This window comes from Pipistrellus kuhlii, unplaced genomic scaffold (assembly GCF_014108245.1).
Source record: "Pipistrellus kuhlii isolate mPipKuh1 unplaced genomic scaffold, mPipKuh1.p scaffold_m20_p_39, whole genome shotgun sequence".
Taxonomy (NCBI): Eukaryota; Metazoa; Chordata; class Mammalia; order Chiroptera; family Vespertilionidae; genus Pipistrellus; species Pipistrellus kuhlii.
In genome coordinates this window covers 1,401,790-1,423,625 of record NW_023425539.1, presented here as the reverse complement: position 1 = coordinate 1,423,625, position 21,836 = coordinate 1,401,790, and the positions used below count along the sequence as shown (strand labels likewise).

Below are 21,836 nucleotides of genomic sequence, written 5' to 3'. Positions count from 1 at the left end.
TTTCGGCTTAATTTTTATCATAAACAACAAATGAACATCCTTAAATGAACATCCTTGGAGATAAATATATGTGTGTATAGTTATTATTTCTTAGATAAAGTCCCAAAAGAGAATCAGTTGTCATACTCTGTGCCAAATTGCCTTCTAGAAAACTTATACCAATCGATCTTCCCACCAGCAGCAGAGGAGAGTATCTGTTTCTCTGTCGCCATTCCAACATTGTTCATTACCATTATTTTTATTTTTAATATTTGCTACTTCACTAATATCCTGCTGTGATAAAATCCATTTACTTGCGTATATGAATGAAATGAATTGGTGACTGATATTTGTTTCAAAGTAATCTGGATGGGTGGGTGGAGGTAGAAATGAAACAAGAATGGCCGTGAGTTAATGGTTGAAGTTGCAAAATGGGTATATGATATTAGAGAGAATTATACTATTCTCTCTAATATCATATATAAACTTTCCATGATTAAATTTTTTTTAAACATATTTATTTATTTTATTTTTTAAAATATATATTTTTTATTTCAGAGAGAAGGAAGAGGGAGAGAGAGAGAGACAGGAACACCAATAATGACAGAGAATCATTGACCAGCTGCTTCCTGCATGCCCCACAGTGGGGACCAAGCCTGCAACCTAGGCATGTGCCCTTGACCGGAATCGAACCCGGGACACTTCAGCTCACAGACCGACACTATCCACTGAGCCAAACTAGCTAGGGCAAACATACATTTGTTGAATTACTAATGATTTTGGACATTTTTCTATAGTTTTAAAAGTCATTTATATTCTCCATTTGTCCTTTTTTTCTTATAAGGATGTTAATATTTTTATATTGATTTTGATTAGGCTCTTTATATATAAGGCAGTCACAATTTATTCATACACTGCAGGTATGTTTTCCTAGTTTGCCATTTAACTTCTTAGTTCATGGCTTTTTTTAAACCAACAGAAGTGTTGAAATAGGAAGTCAAAGTGTTTTTCAGCTTTTAGCATTTATGTCAGGTGAAATCTCTCTGAAAAGTACATCAAGAATGACCTTGACCAATGAAACTCAAAGCATAAACATCCTGGCAGCAGTGGACACAGAAGAATAACAAGCACAGCAGAAGAGAGGGTTTCCCTGTGGACACTAATTATTTTTAAATGTTAATACTTATTGTGTGATCTTTTAAGCCACTTCCTTCCCTTCTTCCCAAAGCTGTCACGCCTGCCAGAAATATCCCCATTTGTTGTGCCCAGAGGCAGCTTGATCAAAGGATTTTCCTTATCATTAAGTGGTGGTATATCATAATATATAGCATGATTATATTAATATAATAATATGTTATAGCATCATAATGATAGCGCCTATTTGGAATATCTACTCTAAATCTTATCTAAAAGCCCTCCAAACAGGCCTAGCTGGCGTGGCTCAGTGGTTGAGCATTGACTCATGAACTAGGAGGTCTCAATTTGGGCACATGCCCAAGTTGAGGCTTGACCCCCCAGTAAGGGATGTGCAGGAGGCAGCCGATCGATGATTCTCTCTCATCATTGATGTTTCTCTCTCTCTCTCTCTCTTTCTCCCTTCCTCTCTGAAATCAACAAAAAAATATATTTAAATATATTTTATTGATTTTTTTTTTTTTAACAGAGAAGAAGGAGAGAGATAGAAAGCTAGAAACATCCATGCGAGAGAAACATCAACTAGCTGCCTCCTGCAAACCCCCCACCGGGGTTGTGCCTGCAACCAACATGCCCTTGATAGGAATCGAACCTGGGACCCTTCAGTCCACAGACCAACGCTCTATCCACTGAGCCAAACCGGTTTCGGCAATAAAAATATATATTTTTTTAAATTAAAAAAACAAACCTGCAAACAACCTTAATGGGGCAGGTGTCACTTTTTACCCTCACTTAATGGTTAAAACACTTTAGGATTAGAAAAGTCATGGAACACCCGTAAGCTGGCAAGGGTCAAATTTGGGGTCCAAAGCAGGTCAAGTTTACGTGCACAACTGTTGGGCTGCTCTGTACACACTTCAGCTGGGCCCCAAACCAATGATCCTCACCCCTCATGCTTGTTAAGCATTCTGTCTGCTCTTGCTCTGATCCTCCTGTGAGACCCATCTGCTCCTCCCCGCGCCCTGGCCTTCCCTGGCTGACCTCCCATGGTCCTGGGCCACACAGTCAAAAGGACTCTCCTGTTTCATCTTCCCACCTGTGTCTCCTCCTCCTCTCCCTCAGCTACACGTAATGGCTGCTCAGAAGCCTGGTGATGGAGTGGCAGCTGAGTACTGAGCAGAGCGCTCTAGTGAGGGCCTCCAAGGCCAGGTGGAGGGAAGGGCCAGCTCTGCTGCCAAGAAGGAAGCTGGAGCCGAGCTGCAATGACAGATGTCAGGGCAAATACTCAGCAGAGAGTGTTTCCTGGCTCAGGGTCACTGCACTCACAGGTGCGGGAGCGCAGGCCCCAGCCCCCAGCCCAGGGTGCTTCCGCCATCGCCCCTGCTGCCTGAGAGGGCAGGGCTGCGGTGGGCTCTGCCGGGCCCTCCGTGCCGGCCGGCCGTGCTCCTTCTCAGGGGATGCTGCTGGTGACTCATCCTCTCAGCCCCTCAGCTGCCCAGGAAACAGGCCTGGGCTGTGTAACCTTCCAGAGGGGAAAACAGCAGCTGCAGGCGGCCCTCCCCTGGGTTTCTGGCCACAGAGCAAGGCTACTAGATGAGAGGCCCGGCTGCAGGGCAGTGAGGATGGGATGCCTTCCCTAGAAGATCCTCTAAGATGTCTCTCTACCCAGAGGCCCCTAAGACAGCCGCCTGACACTGACTTTCCAAATTTGTGGTTTCCGGAGCCCACCAGCTGGGGGCACACCCTGGCCCTCGGGGAGATGCCACGTGCAGCCTGGGCGGAGGCTGGCATGCTGGCCCTCAGGCCCCTTCCAGAGGTGAGCCTTGTCCTCAGGTGGCTGGCGTACACACCCACGGCTCCGTACAACCTGTACAGGGCAGGATCCAGGTGCCAGCCTAGACAAGCAGACTCAGCAAAGCCGGGCTGTTGCCTCACCCCAAACCACCTGGCAGCTCCAAGCACTCAGTGTCAGGAGCAGGTCCTTCCGGTCACCTTTCCGCTTCACTGCTGAAGGGGCGGGAGGACCGGGTCCCCTCCCCGGCCCCCTCCTCTGCCTTCCCAGCCAGGTCCGGCCCTGCCGGTGCCCACGACACATTCTGTCCACCCCTGGACGTGTCACATGCTGAGCAGGTTCACAATGCGGAACCCTCGACGGGAGAATGTCCCCCAGGCCCACGGTGATCAGCTGACCGCACTGGGTTCACCAGGCACAGAGCAGACACGGAGGGGAGAAAGGGCTCCCGCTCCAGCCCAGTCCTGCCACCTGGCCCCCGGGCGGGGGGAGAGCTGACCGAGCTGACTGCATCTTGTGCAGACAGGTCAGCCGAGCAGGAACGCTCCCCTCCAGCCCCGAGGGACACCTGCTTCAGGGCTGGGTTCGAATCCTCCCCTCCTCTCCTCTCAGGGGTGGACGGAGGGGTATTTGTTCCGTTTCCTTCAGACCCAGATCCCCACCACCCCGGGATCATTTCTTCCTCCGGTTCAAGGTAAGCTTCATGGAATCAAACAGGAAAAGCCCACAGGGAAATTGTTCACTGAGGAGCCGGGCAACGTTTCGTAACCACTTTTCTGAGGGTTTCGGCTCAGAACGCCCCGTCCCGCCCGCCCGGACAGGGGCCGGAGTAATGAAGTGTAAGAGACGTGTCCACAGTGTTGGCTGCATCTGCTCCCATCTCTAAGCAACCCAGGCCCAGGATTGTGGGGTGGCGACCCAGAGACGCCGGCCCGGCCGCTGGCGGGTGTTTGTGCTCCGGCCAGTGAAGCGAGCTAAAGGGGATGTACAAACACACGGCCCTGAGCAAACAGGCCAGAGCGTGCTGCCCAGGTTGGGGCGGGGGGCTGAGGCTCGGCACCTGGGGAGTGCTCTGCACCCCTGGAACGGCCTGGCACCCTCCCCTGAGGACATCACCCTCTGCTGGCCGCCGGGTAGCACCCTGGTGTGGGTTCCCCGGACCTTCTGAGTCTCCCCCCAACCCCCTCCGAGGAAAGGATCGCCCATCAGCGGATCTCTTGGGCGCTGTGAAGTAGGTCTAGCTGCCAACCCATCCTGGCCTGCGGGGAAAGGCAATTTTGCCAAGTTGGGGCTCCTCTCCACCAATTGAGGTGACAGCTTACAGGGCCTGTACATCTTTATACCACAACCCATGCAACACTGAACCCACTGGGACTCCAAGTCCCCAAAATAAGGTTTCGGTGACAACACATTCCCCCCAACTCCCAGGTTATCATGGAGCAATTATCCGCGGCCCCGCCGCAGTTGTAGGAGACTTGATTCAGATGCTCCCAACGGCGACCCTGAAGACTCCTTTGTCCCCCAAATTAGAATACGGGTGGGAGATGCCAACAGAAAGTGCCATTGTGCTGCTAGCTCGGGGTCACCGGGAGCTGCTCCCACAGTTCTGCTTTTTAAAGGCCTGGGTTGTGTCAGTATGAGATCCAGCTCCGCTCAGCAGAAGCTGCGGCCAGCCCTAGCGCATTGCCCAAGAGCTCCAGGCCAGCCCTCGCTGACCGGCTGCTCAGTCCTCTCTCTGGGTCTGCTCTGGAGGAGGAGCAGCTGTCGGAGCCCGCATCTGAGGCCTCCGGAGGCAGGAGGATGCCCACGGAGAAACCTCAGGCCAGGAGCAGCCGTGGAGGGGAAGGAGAGGACTTAAAAAGTGCTTAAGAAACACAAAAAGACAAGTTCGATCTCCAGCCCTCTTCGGGCCATCGATGGGTCTCTCTCACACTGATGTTTCGCTCTCTTTCTGTCTCTCCTCCTCCTTTCCACTCTTTCTAAATTCCAATGGGAAAAAATATCCTCAGGTGAGAATTAACAACTTCAGTAAAAGTGCTTAGGGAGTTGGCCTGTGTAACTAAAAGAAGGTGTGTGTGTGGGGGGGGGGTCCAGAGGGATGTGGGGTGAGAGGTGTGTCAGGCCTTCCTTCCCACAGAAGACAGTGATTAAGCAGCTCCTTGGGGCCTCTCAACCAAAGGCTGTCACACTTCTGCAAAAGGCCAGACAGAAAACACTTTAGGTTTTACAAGCCATACAGTCTCTGTGCAACTACTTCATTCTGCAGCCACTGCACAAAGGAAGTACGTGGGCGCGGCTGTGTACCCATAAAACTTCACAACACCCACTTCCCTGGAGTGGCCTCCATTTGGCCTGGGGCAGCAGATTGTTGGCCTGTGCTCCAGACCCAAGAATGGGGACCTTAGAGGACCAGCCACCAGCCCCCCTTAAATAGATCCCTGCTGTCCAAACATGTTAACCCTACCAGACCCGAAGCCCTGAACTTAACTGGTCCCCTTTACCCGGGCTCCTGAGCATGAAAGAAAAAAACCAGCATGATATAGAAAAATGTTAGTTACATCCAAACAAGTGGTTAGAATAAGATGGAACATGGAGACATTGTAGAAAATAGGTCTAGGCAAAGTACCAAAAATTAGGTACAGCGGTATAGCAGCGGATTCAGAAATCATCGAAACATCGGTACAGCGGTCAGTTTTCCTGCCTGGTCACTATCTGGCCTGTGTGGCCTTTTACCTCCCAGGGGAAGCGAGGCATTGATAGGAACGCCCCTGCTGTGTGCGTCTGGCCTCCACAGAGACCCACAGGTTGCTGGAAGCAATGGGCCCTCCCCCAGAAAAATGCACCTGCGGAGCACACACTCTGTCTGCACATCATCTCAAGGGAGAGCACAGCCCTTCTCAGCTTATTCGCCAGCCCACACAGAAGCCTGAAAACCCTCGGGGAAGAGCCCTTGCTCACGCAGAAAGAGCTAATGGCTTTGCCTAGGAAAGGTAATCCTGTAGAAAAATGGACACATGCCACAAAGAAGCAATTCACAGAATACAAACTGGCACAACTAAGAGGTGAAAAGATGCTCTGTCTTACTAACAATTAAAGAAAAAAATTTAAATCATGGAATATCATTTTTTTTTTTTTTTTTTTTTTTTACCAAATCAGATTGGCTAGTGTTTGAAAAATTAATGGTAGGGCACTGGAAGGGGTGTGGAGAAAAAGGCACTCTCGTACGCATGGGTAGGATGGCATCATGTACAGACAGTCTAAGCTTTTGGAAAGACCACATGACAGTATCCATTCACATTTCAAACACACTGATCCTGCAGCCCAGCAAGCCCATTTCCAGGAACTTATTTTACAGAAATACATGTACAGGAACGTTCACTTCAGCAGCATCATAAATCAGAGAAATTGGAAACAAACCCAAGTGTCCATTAGTAGGAAGATGGTTAAATAAATGATGGTATATCTGTATTATAGAAATACACGGAACTCTTTAATAATGAGGTAGATCTCGAGAGCTTAAGATAATAAGATAGATTTTCAAGCAGTGGCAGGAAAAGATGTAAAAAATACATTGTTAGCTGAAACCGGTTTGGCTCAGAGCTAGAGCATCTATCTGTCTGCGGACTAAAAGGTCACAGGTTTGATTCCGGTCAGGGGCATGTACATTGGTTGCGGGCACATCCCTGGTAAAGGGGTGTGCAAGAGGCAGCTGGTCAATGTTTCTCTCTCATCGACGTTTCTAGCTCTCTCTCTCTCTCCCTTCCACTCTGTAAAAAAAAAAATCAATAAAATATATATTTTTAAAAATACGTTGTTAAGTGAAAGAGGCAAGTGGTGTCTGGCCAGTGTGGCTCAGTGGTTGAGCATCGACCTATGACTCAGGAGGTCACACTTCGATTCCCGGTCATGGCACATGCCTGAGTTACAGGCTCAGTGTCCGGTGTGGGGGTGTGCAGGAGGCAGCTGATCACTGATTCTTTCTCATCATTGATGTTTCTATCTCTCTCTCTCTCATGTCTTCTCTGAAACCAATAAAAATACATTTTTTAAAGAAAGAAAAAGTATAGTTTTTAAAAAAAAGAATAACATTGGTATCTGCGATTCTTTTTAAATACTGAAGAGATACATTCTAAATGATAAAGGTGGGCTTATAAAATTTTATAGCCTATAGTTTATACTTAGAAAATATTAACTTTTTAAAAGAAGAACATGTTTGTTTTATAATTTAAAAAGAAAACAAATCCTTATGGGCTTACTAGCCTCCTAAGGTTTCTCAGACAACTACAAGTTCATTTTAAAGGCTTTTTTCAAGAGGATTTATGGTATGGTGGTGTTTATCCATTTGTCTTATGCTTTATCGCAGTAAAGCATCTTTCTGCATTTCAGAGCATAAACTCCTCAAGTTCAAGGACCATCTCTTTCTCTTATCCCAAAATTCAACACTGCCATGACCCAGGCATAGAGTGACTAAAACGACGGGTGCTGCCAGGCTTTTAATTTTCCTTCTGATGAAAGATAATGTTCATGCTGTCAAAGAACAAACAGAACCAGGACTCCGGTTACACAGTTTACACAACTGAGTGGAATCTGGCAGTTCTAACAGATTTCCTACAGTTTCGACATTTATTGACCTCTGGGTATTTGAGTGGGGGGAGGGGACATTTTTCTTTTCTTTAATCTACCTGGTTAAAAAAAATCAAAATAAAAAATGCACAGAAGGGTACGAACCACTCTCTCTCGTACCACCGGAGCAGGGCAACCAGAGTGCCCAGACCTGCGTGCTCTGCCCTCCCCGAGCACACCGCGCACATGGCCCTGCGCCACGGCCTTTCTCACCTAAAGATGCCGCCGAATGTTCCATCCCAAGACCCAGACCCAGACCGCTGGTCCTTCCCACCAGGGTAAAGTTAACAAGGCCAAGTGTAGGAAGGGTGACCAGAGGGCATTCTAGGCCTGTGCCTCTGGCTCTCGGCCCGCAGACAAGGGGTCACGGAGGTGCCAGCACCTATCCAAGCTTCCCCGCAGGAGGACCAGCAGTCCCCGGGCTCCCGCACAGCTAACCAAGCGTCCCCCAACTCCTGACTCCTTTGTGGAAAGAGAAATGAGAAACCAGAGTATTCCGCAAATAGCGGTGGTAAGTATTAAAAACTTTTATATGATAAAAACTTTTTCACGGGGAAACCGAGGCAGGCCAGGCTTTCCTGTTGGACAGAAACCTCTCTGAAGAGCCTGCTCTTCTCACTTCCCTCCCAAAGGCCAGCTCTGAAAGGCACCCTGGCCGGACTGGGCGAGCCTGCAGAGCTTCCCTCTCCCTCCCAGGAAAGACGTGTTTGGCTTTCTCTCAGCCTGGGCCTTTCTGCAGTCTCTCTCACCTTCTGTGCCATCCTGGGGCTACCGATAAGGGGTGCTCAGCACCCTGAGAAAACGTCTCCTTCCCTAGAGGGGCTTTCTGTGTCCCGGCATTCCACACACCAAGGAGAGTTGGTGGCCTGCGTGCTCCCCCGAGTTCTCACGCAGTTCTGGGCAAAGGCAATGGGCAGGGGTGGGGAGATTCCGAGCGAGGGCGGTTTGTTTTTAGGTTGCCCTGTCAGCCAGGACTGTCATGGAAAATAAGAGAAAGAAAGTGGGCGGTAGCTTTTTCCCTCCCTGCTCCCGTCTTCCCTGGACACATGGCTAGCAAGCCGGCTTCCTCAGCGCCTCAGCCAAGGCCAGCAGGCAGGGGATGGGCCCGCGCCGAGAGCCAGGCTCTGCTGTGCTGCAGGCCCGCGCCTCCCACTGGGGAGGCCTCGCTGGCTGGCTCCGCTCTCCAGCAGCCCTCTCGTGCTGGGAGGTCCAGGCACAGGCAGGTGAATGGAAGACAAAGAAACTGAAGCCGACAAAAGCTGCCTCAAATTCACACTGCGGGGACGGAACTGAGGTCCTAAAGAAATGGCTACTTACTGTTAATGAGGTGAACGTCATGCACATCCCGCCAAAGCCGTTCAGAGACAGGGAGATGAAGATGAGCACAGAGAGAGCTGTCGGAACACAAAGGCACAGGATCAGGGCACCACGGCTGAGCTTCAGGGAGGCCAGGGCTTGGGCTCTTACAAAAGGTGCCTCCCGCCCTCGCTGGTTTGGCTCAGTGGATAGAGCATCGGCCTGCAGACTGAAGGGTCCAGAGTTCAAGTCCGGTCAAGGGCACAAGCCCGGGTTGTGGGCTCAATCCCGAGTGTGGGGCATGCAGGAGGCAGCCAATCAATGACTTCTCTCTCTCTCTCTCTCTCTCTCTCTCTCTCTCTCTCTCTCTCTCTCTTTTCCTTCCTCTCTGAAATCAATGAAAATAAAATTTTAAAAAAGGTGCCCTTGCCCTAACCAGTTTGGCTGATAGAGTGTTGGCCTGCAGACTGAAAGGTCCTGGGTTCGATTCCGATCAAGGGCATGTACCTTGGTTGTGGGCACATCCCCAGGTGTGCAGGAGGCAGCTGATCCAGATTCTCTCATCGATGTTTCTAAGTCTCTATCCCTCTCTCTCCCTCTTTGTAAAAAAAAAATAAAAATAAATATATATATATATATATATATATATATATATATATATATTAATATATATATATATTTTTTTTAAAGGTGCCTCCCCATCCTCTGTTCTCCATTAACCTGAGCAGCAAGTGAGAAGCAGCTTAACCAAAACCAAAACTACAGGTGCCCCCAAATCAATAGATGGTGAAATTCAAGTCTTATTTTGGTGTTTGTTCTAATCGTCCTGGAAGCAACAGCTTTACCTGAACAGGGTTGGGGAGCCGGTGGCTTCTGAGCTCACGGGGTCACAGCTGACAACTGTGCACACACCGCTGCAGCTGGCCTAGTTCTTGGAACCTGCCTCTCAGGTTGGATCAATGAGGCCATCGCAGACTGGCCTGGCTCAGTGAGGAGATGGGAGTGTCGCACACCCTGGGACCTTCCCTCAGACCACAGTCTGGGGCGGCTGTTCTTTTACCCAGCACCCATTTGAGATAAGCAGCCGGGTAAAGGCCTAACAAGCATCCCCTTTAACTTGAGCAGCGAGCACCAGGCCTGGCACAGCGTCCTAGAGCATTCGGCACTCTCCCTCCCCAGCCCCTGACAAAAGGTGGAGGAAAAGTGTCCTCACAATTTGGGTTACTTGCTCCATATGCAATCAGCAAGCAGGAGACAGCAAAGCAGGCACTGAAAACAAGCAGAAATAATACATTATTTCTTCTTATTATTACTGTTAATACTGTTATTATTTGGGAGTATTTACTATGTATTAGATATTTCAGGAAATTTTATATACCATATTTTATTTAACTTAACAATTCTAAGGAGCATAACTGGCCCCATTTTACTGATGAGAGGGGGAAAAAAAGAAGTGATTTCTCTAAAGTCTCCAACTAGTAAGTGCGCAAGCAGGAATTCAAGCCTGGAAGCCACATCTGGCAAACACCACACTGCACTGCCCCTTCCCGTCCCGACCGGAGGGGGCGCAGGCTCTGAAGTGAGAGTGGGTTGTGCCAGGGGATGGACAGAACATGCTGGGCACAGGCGAGGTGAGTGGCAGGTCCTGAATGCCCCTCAGAAAGGGAATGAAACTGTTCCGCCCTCTGTGATCACAGGGCTCACTCACTGCAAGCCACGCCCTTCGAGATGGCCATTGGAAGGGTACTGGCTAGGGGGGACCGTGGCCTGAGGGGGATGACTGACCCTGAGTCCAGCACCCTGGAACTTTACAGACCAGGGACACCCCCCAGAGGGTACCCTGATGATCCACACAGGCGCCCATGGTAGGGAAAATACTAGGACTTCTATTTTACAACTTTTAATCTCAGCCATCTTAATTTATATGTTTGTATATGTGCCACAAAGCACATAAAAAGCTAAGAATGGCATATGTATATATCACTGATAACTCCATGTGCTTATATTAGAAGTAATTTTGCAAAATCTTTTTTTCTGATAGAGGGAGAAGGTCATAGAGTGTGGAAGCCAGTGTTCTTAATGACAAGAACTCCAGACCTTCCCAGGCAGGCCAGGGGCCTGGGCCTTTTGTATGCAATGCTGGCACCTGACAAGGATCAGAGTAGCCACTGATTTGGTGGCAGAAGGGGTAGAAACCTGGGTGGGCATTTAGGGAGCTCCAGTGTCGCTGACAGCAGGTACCAGGATCTTGCCCTGGGGAACAGTCCAGGGCCCCACACACGTACCTGCCTAGCAGCCTGAGCTTCCTGGGGCCGTACTTGTCCATGACGATGCCCAGGGGCAGAGTGATGGCACTGAGCAGGAAGGAGCCCACGGTGAAGGCTAAGTTTAGCATCTCATCTTGGGCCTTGCAGCTGAGCCAACCGTTCATCCAGCTCACCTCTTCCTCCTGCCCTGACTCAGCCGCCGTGCCGTTGGTGACGTTCTCTGTGTGTGTGGAGAGAGAGGAACCTGGTCACAGGCTCACGGCAGGGATTCCCGAAGATCGGAGGGGCAGGTGCACAAAGTCCCTCCATGGGGAAGGGCAGGGTGGCCTCTGGGCCTCCTGAGGCTTGGGCTACCGCACAGCAGGCCTGGATGTCCATCTGGCCCAGGCGTCTTCAAACTGCGGCCCGCAGAGGAGTCTGATCCGGCCCGCCAGGTTTTTTGGGCAGTGAGCTCAGCCGAGGTGTTACAGTAGGAATTAGTAGTTCATATAGTCCGGCCCTCCAGCTCTCTGAGGGACCGTGATCTGGCCCCCACTTTAAAAAGTTTGAGGACCCCTGATCTGGCCCAAGCCCCCCTGGATGATAACGCAGAGGTTCTTAACTTTGGAGGGGACACAGATCCTTCGGTGGATCCAGTGAAGAAAGCTATGCTCCCATGACTCAGAAAATGCACAAAGTCTTCCCCACAATTTCAGGGGCTCCGTGTGTCCCTTGAAGCACCCATGAGCCCCAGGTTGGGATTCCCGTTCTGGAGTGACCTCAGGCCCCAGCCTTGGCAGCGGGGCCCCAGGTGGGCTAGAGCCTTCTCAGCAGCTACAGAGGGGCCAACCCTGGGCCACGTGGGAAGGGCACGCTGCCGGTCCCACCGCAGCGCGGCGGCGTGTCCCGGTCAGTCTGGAGCAGTGGGCCCCTTTCCTGCTAAGTCCAGTGGACTTCTCAGACATGCAGCCCCTATGCTACCGCCTCCCCTCACATGCTCATGCTATCAGCCACCACACACACTGCAGTGCAGAACACCTTGGGAAAGGATTTTTAAAAATAGTCCCAATTTATTTGCTTTCGCTTGTTGAGACTTTTGACTTTCTAATTTTCCTCCCCAGAGTCACCGCATGTGCTGTCCGAGGCCACACCTGCACTGCAATCCTGGCCCTTCATGGCCGGCTCCCAAGTCCACCGGCAGCAAGACAGCAGGAATAGGAAGGAAAAGTGCTGCGGCAGCTGAAGGCGGGAGGGTGGGGGCAGGCCCGGAACGGACTGGCCGGGGCTGCTCGTTAGGAGATGCTGACTAATCCTGCAGCAAGAGGAACGGCCTCTGATTAGATTCGAGGTAACCCTGGGAGAGACAGGGAAACGCCTCTCTCCGGAGAACCGCGGGCCTCCAGATTGTGGCCTCCGGCGCCAGGGCTGTAAAGCTGAGGTCTGCAGAGGCCTGCCCAGGCCTCTCAGGGCTGCCCCAAGGTCACGGAAAAGGATGCACTTGGGGTGAATCATGCCACGTGCCAACCTCTAACCTGGGGGCACGCGGATCGAGGGTGAGGTGCTGGGTTCCCACGTTGGTTTCTCTACTTCCTACTGGCATGACCTTGAAGAAATGACTTCGGCTTACTCTTACCTAGTTTTTTTTTTAACTTAGAATGAGCGTCATCTATAATAACAATCAGCATCTACCTCCTAGGGTTTTAGTGAAGACAGGAAAATCCAGGTAACATTCTAGAGCTCACACAAGCATAGAAAGTGCTCAGTAAGTAATAGCCGAAAGTTACTGTAATTACTATTATTGGAGGCAAAGGACGGCGGGGTGTGGGTGTGTGTGTGTGTGTGTGTGGGCATGCGCGCGCGCCCAACTAGCAGCAGAGCCTGGCACCGTAACTCACGGCGGCCTTTCATGACTGTGTGTGTGGTGGCGTGAATGTGTGTCTAGTCTCCCACGGGCTGGGGGACCCGGAGGGCAGGGACTGCCTTCTGGTCACCTGAGTCCCCAGCACCTTACGCAGGTCCTTTACAGAGCAATTGTTTCCTGAATTAACGCAAACAATGGACTCTGATCACAGGGCCAAAGGGATCAAGAAAAAAAAAGCAAACAGGATAAGTAGATACAAACTGAAGATAGAGGGGATTTAAAGGGATTAAAGCTACAATGTTAACCTCCTGAAGCTACAGAAACAAAACCTAACCAGCCAGTCGAGCAGGTGTGGCTCAGTGGTTGAGTGTTGACCTATGAACCAGGAGGTCATGGTTCGATTCCCAGTCAGGGCACATGCTCGGGCTGTGGGCTCGATCCCCAGTGGGAGCCGTGCAAGAGGCAGCTAATCTATGATTCTTCATCATCATTCATGTTTCTCTCTCCCTTCCTCTCTGAAATCAATTTTTAAAATATTTCAAAGAAAACAACCACCCCACTCAGCCCACTGCTGTCCAGAAGAGGCCCCACCACATTGGCAACCAAAACAGCCAGCCAGGGTCACCTGAGCCCACTGGACCCTCTCAGCACCATCACACACACTGACAGCCGGCGGCCGGAGCCGCTCGCCCACTGCGGGGCGGCTTCTGGGAAGGCAGAGTGCTCCACAGGTTGGCACTGGCTTCAGGTGTCAGCTCTGCCAGCAGCCACAGAAACTGGAGGTGAAATGGGACGACAGCCACTTCCAGGTTGGCGTGCAGCTGTGAGCAAACAGGACAGGTGTGACAAGTGGATGGGTGGGGAGGGCCCGGGATTGCTGGCCTGTGAGACTGGCTGTGGCCACGGGGGGCCGAGAGCCCACTGCTGCACTCAGTGCTGCAGGGAGCCCGGCCTGGACGGACACCAGCAAAAACGAGACAGCACTCGCTCTGAGGGAGGCACCGGGGTGTCCTATCCACAGGGCTCCCCAGGGAGGAGCCGCAGGGGACCTTACATGCAGGACCGCTCTCACCATCAGAGAGAAGAGAAAATCCCAAGGCACAATACCCAACGCAGTCTCCCTATTTGCTATAACTGGAGATGGGTGCAAGCACCTGAATTGTTTGGAGATCTGGTCACCCCTGTAACCAGCCAGAGGGCTAATGAGGAGACAGGTCAGAGAAGAAGGAAGGGTCTCTGTCCCTCCATCTTTCACTCTAGAGCCACTACCTTCAGAAGCAGGGACCTTACTTTGGGCTGCCAGCCCTTCTCTCCTTAAACCAGTCCCTGCCAAAGGCCGCCTGGCCCTCAGCCCTCCCGCCTCCGGGCAGTGATGTCCAGAAGAGATGAGCCAGGAGCGGGTGGAGGTGAGTGAGTGGCCCCTGGTCTGCCTATGGAGCAACATGAGCGTGCCCCGCACCCTAGAGGGACTAAACCAGCCTGTAGTCCAGAAGCTTTGTTGGCACTACAACTTCCCACACGAATCAACACAGACGCAGCAGGTGCCCAAACACACACTCACACCCAGGCTGCTCCTCTTCCTTGGCTCCTCTCCCACCCGGACCATTGTGGGCCAGGAGAAACACAAATCAGATAAGCACCCAGAAAGTGTCAGGGCCCCGGGGTGCCCCTCTTGTCCCAGCCTACAGCTCGGCCCTCACCAGCCCAGCCTGCTCTGCGCCTCCCCTGCACCTGTTTAGTAAACAGATGACTGCAGTGGGAGGCCAGAGCGGGCTGGTCCAGCCCAGCTGGGGAAGGTGAACCAAGAACACAGGACGGGTGTGGCCAGAGTGTGCTGAGAACAGGCGTAGGACTGCTCGGGAGGACACCCAGGGGCAGGGGAGAGAGAACAACGGCTGTGCTGCTGGGCTTCACTTACCGAAGACTCACATACACAATCTTTAGGGAGTAAGCCGGGGAGAAAGGAGGGTGCTGTGACCCCACTCGGGCTTCTCTGACATCTCTGGGTCAGAGAGGGGGCTCCCCCCAACCCAGGGAAATGAAGGGAGTGGGAGCCTCCAGAATAGCTGGCCAGATGATGCATAAGGGAGCAAAGGGCCCCGGGCTGGGCTGCAACAACCCCTCTACATTCCTGAGCAGCCCTCCTCTGACTTGCTGCTAACAAAGTACCCCCTCCCTGGGCCACCCTGCTGGTGGTCCCTGCCCCAGGACCTCCTGTCTTTCTCAAAGCCTTAGTCTATCCGGCAACAGGAAGCAGCATCTCCAGTGCAGCAGGGGGATGTAGGTAAGAGGTCAGCCTCAGACACAGAGCAAACAAGGGGCAGGACACAGACAGTCAGAGGGCCCTGCTGGGTAGGCCAGGGCCAACCCTTCGCTGTGGTCACAGAGCGCCCGTGTGTGCTGGCTGCTGTGTTCAATGCTATTCGTCCCTGTGTCACTGAGCACCCTCCCACCCCACCCCACATCCCAGGGATTTCAGAACAGGTTCGGTGGCTTGCCCAAGGTCTCACCGCCAATACCCGGGGAAACTGGACTTAAATCCAGGCTCTCAGAGTCCAAAGCTCCTGCTTTTAATCTCCAGGTTGTGCTGATGCTACAAGACCTGGGTTAGAGGCAGTTCTGAGGAAATGCTGAGAGCACAAGGCTGTCACTGTGTTGGGGCTATACCAGGTGGACCTGAATCACCTGATGAGAATGGGACTGTCCCCAAGGCCCTGCCACAAGGTCCCTGAAAGCCAACCCACGCTGGACAGGACCTAAACAGGACACCAAGAAACCAGGAGGGGTGAGCAGCGGATATGGGGGAGAAAAATTAGGTCATGAAATAGGAAGGAGGAGGGCAGGGTTGGTGGGGAGGGTTCAGAGCACAGCTCCTCTCTGTGACACATCATAAGGCTGTGGTCACCAGCCTTTAGACTTTCTTATCCTTTGCTATTTTTTAAAAAAAATGTTTTTATTGATTTAATAGAGGAAGGAAGAGGGAGAGATAGAAACAACAATGATAAGAGAGAGAATCATTGATTGGCTGCCTCCTGCATACTCCCCCCCACTGGAGATTGAGCCCACAATCCAGACATGTGCCCTTGACCAGAATCGAACCTGGGACCTCCCAGTCCACAGGCCCATGCTCTGTCCACTGAGCCAAACCAACCAGGGCTCCATTGCTACTTTTTTAAAAAGTCCAAAATACATAGCAATAAATGTGAAAAGCTATCAATCACTGGTCTTTGGGTATAGGAGACCATTTCATACCTCAGAAGGGATTGGTGTGATAAAAAGCAAGGACCTACAATCAAGACTATTTTCTCAGCAAGGCCATCATTTAAAATTAAAGGAGAAATAAAGATCCCAGACAAAAAAAAGCTAAAGAAGTTTGCTAACAGGTATAGGACTGCTTAGGAAAATGTACCAAGAAATACTGTAAGAAATGTCAGAGGGTCTTCTTTAAGAAGAAAAACAACAACAGAGGAACACAGTTAAAAGGCAATAAATACATACCTATCAATAATCACCTTTAATATAAATGCTTAAGTGCTCCAATCAAAAGACATAGACTAGCCTAGCTGGTTTGGATCAGTGGACAGAGCATCGGTCTGTGGACCAAGTCCTGGGTTTGATTCTAGACAAGAGCACATACTTTGGTTGCAGGCTCCTGGTCAGGGTGCATACAGGAGGCAACCAATCAATGTGTTTTTTTCCTCACATTGATATTTCTCTCTGACTTTCCCTCTCTCTTCCACTTCCTCTAAAAATCAAAGGGAGCCGAAACCGGTTTGGCTCAGTGGATAGAGCGTCAATCTGCGGACTGAGGGGTCCCAGGTTCGATTCCGGTCAAGGGCATGTACATTGGTTGTGGGCACATCCCCGGTGGGGGGTGTGCAGGAGGCGGCTGGTTGATGTCTCTCTCTCATCGACGTTTCTAGCTCTCTATCCCTCTCCCTTCCTCTCTGTGGAAAATCAATAAAATATATTAAAAAATAATAAATAAATAAAAATCAATGGGAAAATATTCTCAGGTGAGGATTAAAGTAATAATAATAATGATAATAATAATAATAGGTATAGGGTAGCTGAATGGATAAGAAAACAAAACCCATATATATGCTGTCTGCAAGGCACACACAGACTAAAAGTAAAAAAAATGGAAAAAGGTATTTCATGCAAATGGATGTGAAAAGAAAAAGCTGGGACAGCAATACTTATATCTGACAAAATAGACTTTAAAACAAAGGCTAAGGCCAAAACCGGATTGGCTCAGTGGATAGAGCATTGATCTGCGGACTCAAAGGTCCTGGGTTCGATTCCCGTCAAGGGCATGTACATTGGTTGCGGTCACATCCCCAGCAGGGGGTGTGCAGGAGGCAGCTGGTCGATGTTTCTCTCTCATTGACGTTTCTAGCTCTCTATCCCTCTCCCTTCCTCTCTGTGGAAAATCAATAAAATATATTTTAAAAAAACACACACAAAAAACAAACAAACAAACAAACAAAAGAAAAACACACCAAAGGCTAAGGACCCTAAACAACGACAAAGGGAATAATCCACTAAGAGGATATAACCCTTATAAACATTTATTTATTTATTTATTTATTTATTTATTTTCCCTTATAAACATTTATGCACCCAACATAGGAGCACCTAAATATATAAAGCAAATCTTGATGGACATAAAGGGAGACAGTAATACAGTCATAGTAGGGGATTTTTAAAATCTTCAACCAAGGATATATTTGTTGATGAGAGAAAGAGAGAAAGAAAGAGAGAGAGAGAGAGAGAGAGAGAGAGAGAGAGAGAGAGAGAGAGAGAGAGAGAGAGAGAGAGAGAGATATCAATTGCCTCCTAAATGTGTCCTACAGGGGATTGGACCTGAATCTAGTTATGTGCCTTGACCAGGAATCAAACCCACAACCTTTTTAGTGTACAAACAATACAAACAATGTCCCAACCAACTGAGCCACCCAGCTGGGGCATAGTAGGGGATTTTAACACCCATTGACATCAATGGATAGATCTTTCCAGATAGAAAATCAACAAGGAAACAGGGGCCTTAAATGATATACTAGATCAGACGGATTTAATTGGTATCTTCAAAGCATTTCATCCCAAAGCAGCAGAATATACATTCGTTTCAAGTGCACATGGAACATTTTCTAGGATTGACAACAGGTTAGGGCAGAAAAAAAGTCTCAATAAATTTAAGAAGATTGAAATCATATTAAGCATCTTCTCTGACCATAATGGTATGAAACTAGAAATCAATCATAAGAAAAAAAACTGAAAATAACACAAGACATGGGAGCTAAATAACATGTTACTAGACAATGAATGAGTTAACTATGAGATCAAGGAAGAAAAAATTACCTTGAAACAAATAAAAATGAGAACACAACAATTTAAAATTTATGACACAGCAAAAGCCGTCCTAAGAGGGAAATTCATAGCATAACTGGCCTCCCTCAAGAAACAAGAAAAATCTCAAATAAACAATCTACTTTTACACTTAAAGGAACGGGGGGGGGGGGGGGGGGGGGCGCCAGGGTCCGTCCAAAGTGAATAGAAGAAAGAAAATTATGAGACACTGAAGAACTGAAGAAGATACAAATATGTGGAAGCATATACTGTGTACATGGATAAGAAGAATTAACATCATTAAAATGTCCATGCTACCCAAAGCAACCTATAGATTCAATGCAATTCATATCAAGATACCAATGGTGTATTTCACAGAACTAGAACAAATATTCACATGGAATCACAAAAGACCCCAAATAGCCATAGCAATCTTGAGAAAGAACAAAGTTGGAAGAATTATGATACCTGATACCTGATATCAAATCACATTACAAGGCCATAGTAATTAAAACAGCATGGCGCTGGCATAAAAACAGGCAAGTGGATAGAATAGAAAGCCCAGGCCTTTATGGTCAATTGATATTTGACAAAGGAGGCAAGAACATACAATGGGGTAAAGATAGTCTATTCAATAAATGGTGCTGGGAAAATTGAACAGATATGTGCAAAAATCAAAATGGACCACCTTCTTACACCATACACAAGAATATACTCAAAATGTATCCAAGACCTGCCCGTTGGTATGATTCAGTGGACTGAGCTTTGCCCCATGCACCAAGAGGTCACTGGTTCGATTCCTGGTCAGGACACGTACCCTGGTTTCAGATTCAATCCACAGTAGCGAGCATACAGGAGGCAGCTGATCGATGCTTTTCTCTCTCTCTCTCTCTCAATCAATAAAAACATCTTTTCAGAAAATGGATTAAAGACTTAAATGTAAGACTTGAAACCATAAAAACCCTAGAAGAAAACATAGGCAGCAAAATCTCAGACATTTCTAGTAGCGATATTTTTCCTAGGGCAAGGGAAATAAACAAATGGGACTATATCAAACTAAAAAGTTTTTGCACTGCAAAGAAAACCATCAATGAAATTAAAAGACAACCCACTGAATAGGAGAACATATTCACCACTGATACATCTGATAAGGGGTTAATATCCAAAATTTATAAAGACTTATAAAACTTACCCTGCTGGGGTGGCTCAGTGGGTTGAGTATCATCCCATGCACCAAAAGGCACAGGTTTGATTGGCAGTCAGGGTGCGTGTCCAGATTGCAGGCTCAATCCCTGGTCTGGGAGTGTGTGGGAGGCAGCCAAGTGATGTTTCTCTCTCACATTTATGCTACTCTCTCTCCCCCTCTCCCTTTCTCTTTCTAAAATCAATAAAAAAAAAAAAAAAGAACTTATACAACTCAACACCAAAACACACAAACAACCCAATTAATAAATGGGCAAAGGACCTGAATAGACACTTCTCCAAAGAGGACATACAGACGGCCAAGAGACATATAAAAAGATGCTCAACATCATTAATTACCAGAGATGTGAATTAAAGCCACATTAAGATATCACCTCACACCTTTCAGAGCTGTTGACAAGGATGTGGAGAAAAGGGAACCCTCATGCACTGTTGGTGGGAATACAGACTGGTGCAGCCACTGTGGAAAGCAGTATGGGGTTACCTAAAAAAATAAAAAATGGAACTGCCTGCCCTAGCTGGTTTGGCTCAATGGATAGAGTGTCCGCCTGCAGACTGAAGGGTCATGGGTTTGAGTCTGATCAAAGACATGTGTGTCAGTTGCAGGCTTAATCCCTGGTCCTGGTCATGGGGCATGCAGGAGGCAACCAATGGATATTTCTCTCTCTGTGTATCTCCTCCTCCCTTCCTCTCTCTCTAAAAATCAATGGAAAAATATCTTTGGATGAGGATTAATAACAACAACAAAATGGAATTGCCTTACGACTCAGTGATTCCACTTCTGAGAATATATCTGAAAACACTCAAAACAATAATTTGAAAGAATATAAACACTCTTAAGTTCATTGCAGTTTTATTTTTTAAAATATATTTTTATTGATTTCAGAGAGGGAGAAAGAGAGATGGAAACATCAATAATGAAAGAGAATCACTGATTGGCTGCCTCCTGCATACCCTACACTGGGGATTGTATCCACAACCCAGGCATGTGCCTTTAACCAGAATCAAACCCGAGACCCTTCAGTCGGCAGGCTGACTCTCTATCCACTGAGCAAACTGACCAGGGCTGCAGTAGTATTAACAATAGCCAATATTTGCAAGCAGCTCAAGTGGATAAAAAAGGCGGCGGTACATTTATACAATGAAGTTATTCAGCCATAAAAAAAGAGAAAGAAATCGGGGGGTTGGTGGGGGTAGCACTAGGGAGATAAGAACACATGTAATAACTTAATCAATAAAGAGGGGGGGAAAGAAAGAAGGAAGGAAGAAAATTTTACCCTTTGCAACAGCATGGATGGACCATGGAGAGTATTATGCTGAGAGAAATAAGCCAGTCAGAGAAAGACAAGTGCCATATGATTTCACTTATTTGTGGAATCTAATGAACAAAACAAACAAACAAAACAGATTCAGAGAATGGACTGACACTGTCAGAGAGAAAGGGGTTGGAGGCTGGTGAAAAAGATGAAGGGATTAAGAAGGAAAAAAAAACCCTCACAGACACAGACAACAGCATGGTGATTACCAGAGGGAAAGGGGGTGGGGGAGGTAGAAGAGGGTGAAGGGGGTAAATGGTGATGAAAGGAGATTGGACTTGGGTGGTGAACACAATGCAATATACAGATGATGTGTTATAGAACTGTACATCTGAAACCTATGTAATTTTATTAACCAATGTCACCCCAATACATTCAATTTTGTATGTATTCAAATCAGGGGGGGCTCTGGAAGCCACAGAAGATGTCTCCTGTCCACATCTGCAGCCTCAGCCCAGCCTGATGGGGACCAGGCCTGGTGATGGCAGCCCCTCTGCCCTCTCAGAACCCCGAGGGCGAGCTTCCTGCTGTTTCAGCGAAGGGTATGGCTCTCCCCGCACACCACAGGTGGAGTGACTGCAGAGACCAAGAGCACAGACCTGGCTCTGCCTTGGTGTCCATGGCTGGGCTGCACTGTGACCTCAGGCAGAGGCCAAGTCTCTCACCTTCACAGCCCCACCCCACCCCACCCTGCCCCACCCAGCAGGTGGCAAGTCCTCACACTCTAAGAGGTAAGACGGATCCTCCTCCTCTGCTTCCCTCACTACTTCTTGCCTTGAGAGTAAGACCAGCCTCCCAGCAGCTTCCCTGACCCCCAGTCTCAGTCCTTCCTCTCCTCTTCTCCAGCATGCAGACTCCCTTCTCTCCTGGCTCAACCCTTCTCAGCCTCCTCACTTCCATATATGTGTGTGTGTGTGTGTGTGTATATATATATATATATATATATATATATATATATGTATGTATGTATATATATATATACACACAATATATATATATATATATATATAATTGATTTTCTACAGAGAGGAAGAGAG

At 48.7% G+C, this 21,836-nt stretch overlaps 1 protein-coding gene across 10 annotated transcripts in view; it reads right to left on the bottom strand.

The window, feature by feature from the left end:
* Positions 1-21,836, bottom strand: part of SLC43A2 (solute carrier family 43 member 2) — a 43,401-nt gene that overhangs the window by 16,696 nt on the left and 4,869 nt on the right. For 7 of the 10 annotated variants that reach the window (XM_045571018.1, XM_045571021.1, XM_045571019.1 and 4 more), the window contains exons 3-5: positions 11,110-11,335; positions 10,038-10,093; positions 8,846-8,922 (exon numbers count right to left, since the gene is read on the bottom strand). In XM_045571018.1, coding sequence (XP_045426974.1) covers positions 8,846-8,922; positions 10,038-10,093; positions 11,110-11,335 — 359 coding nt within the window. The remainder of the gene's footprint in view (positions 1-8,845; positions 8,923-10,037; positions 10,094-11,109; positions 11,336-21,836) is intronic. The other 3 variants (XM_036408641.2, XM_045571020.1, XM_036408643.2) reach the window with 1 other exon arrangement.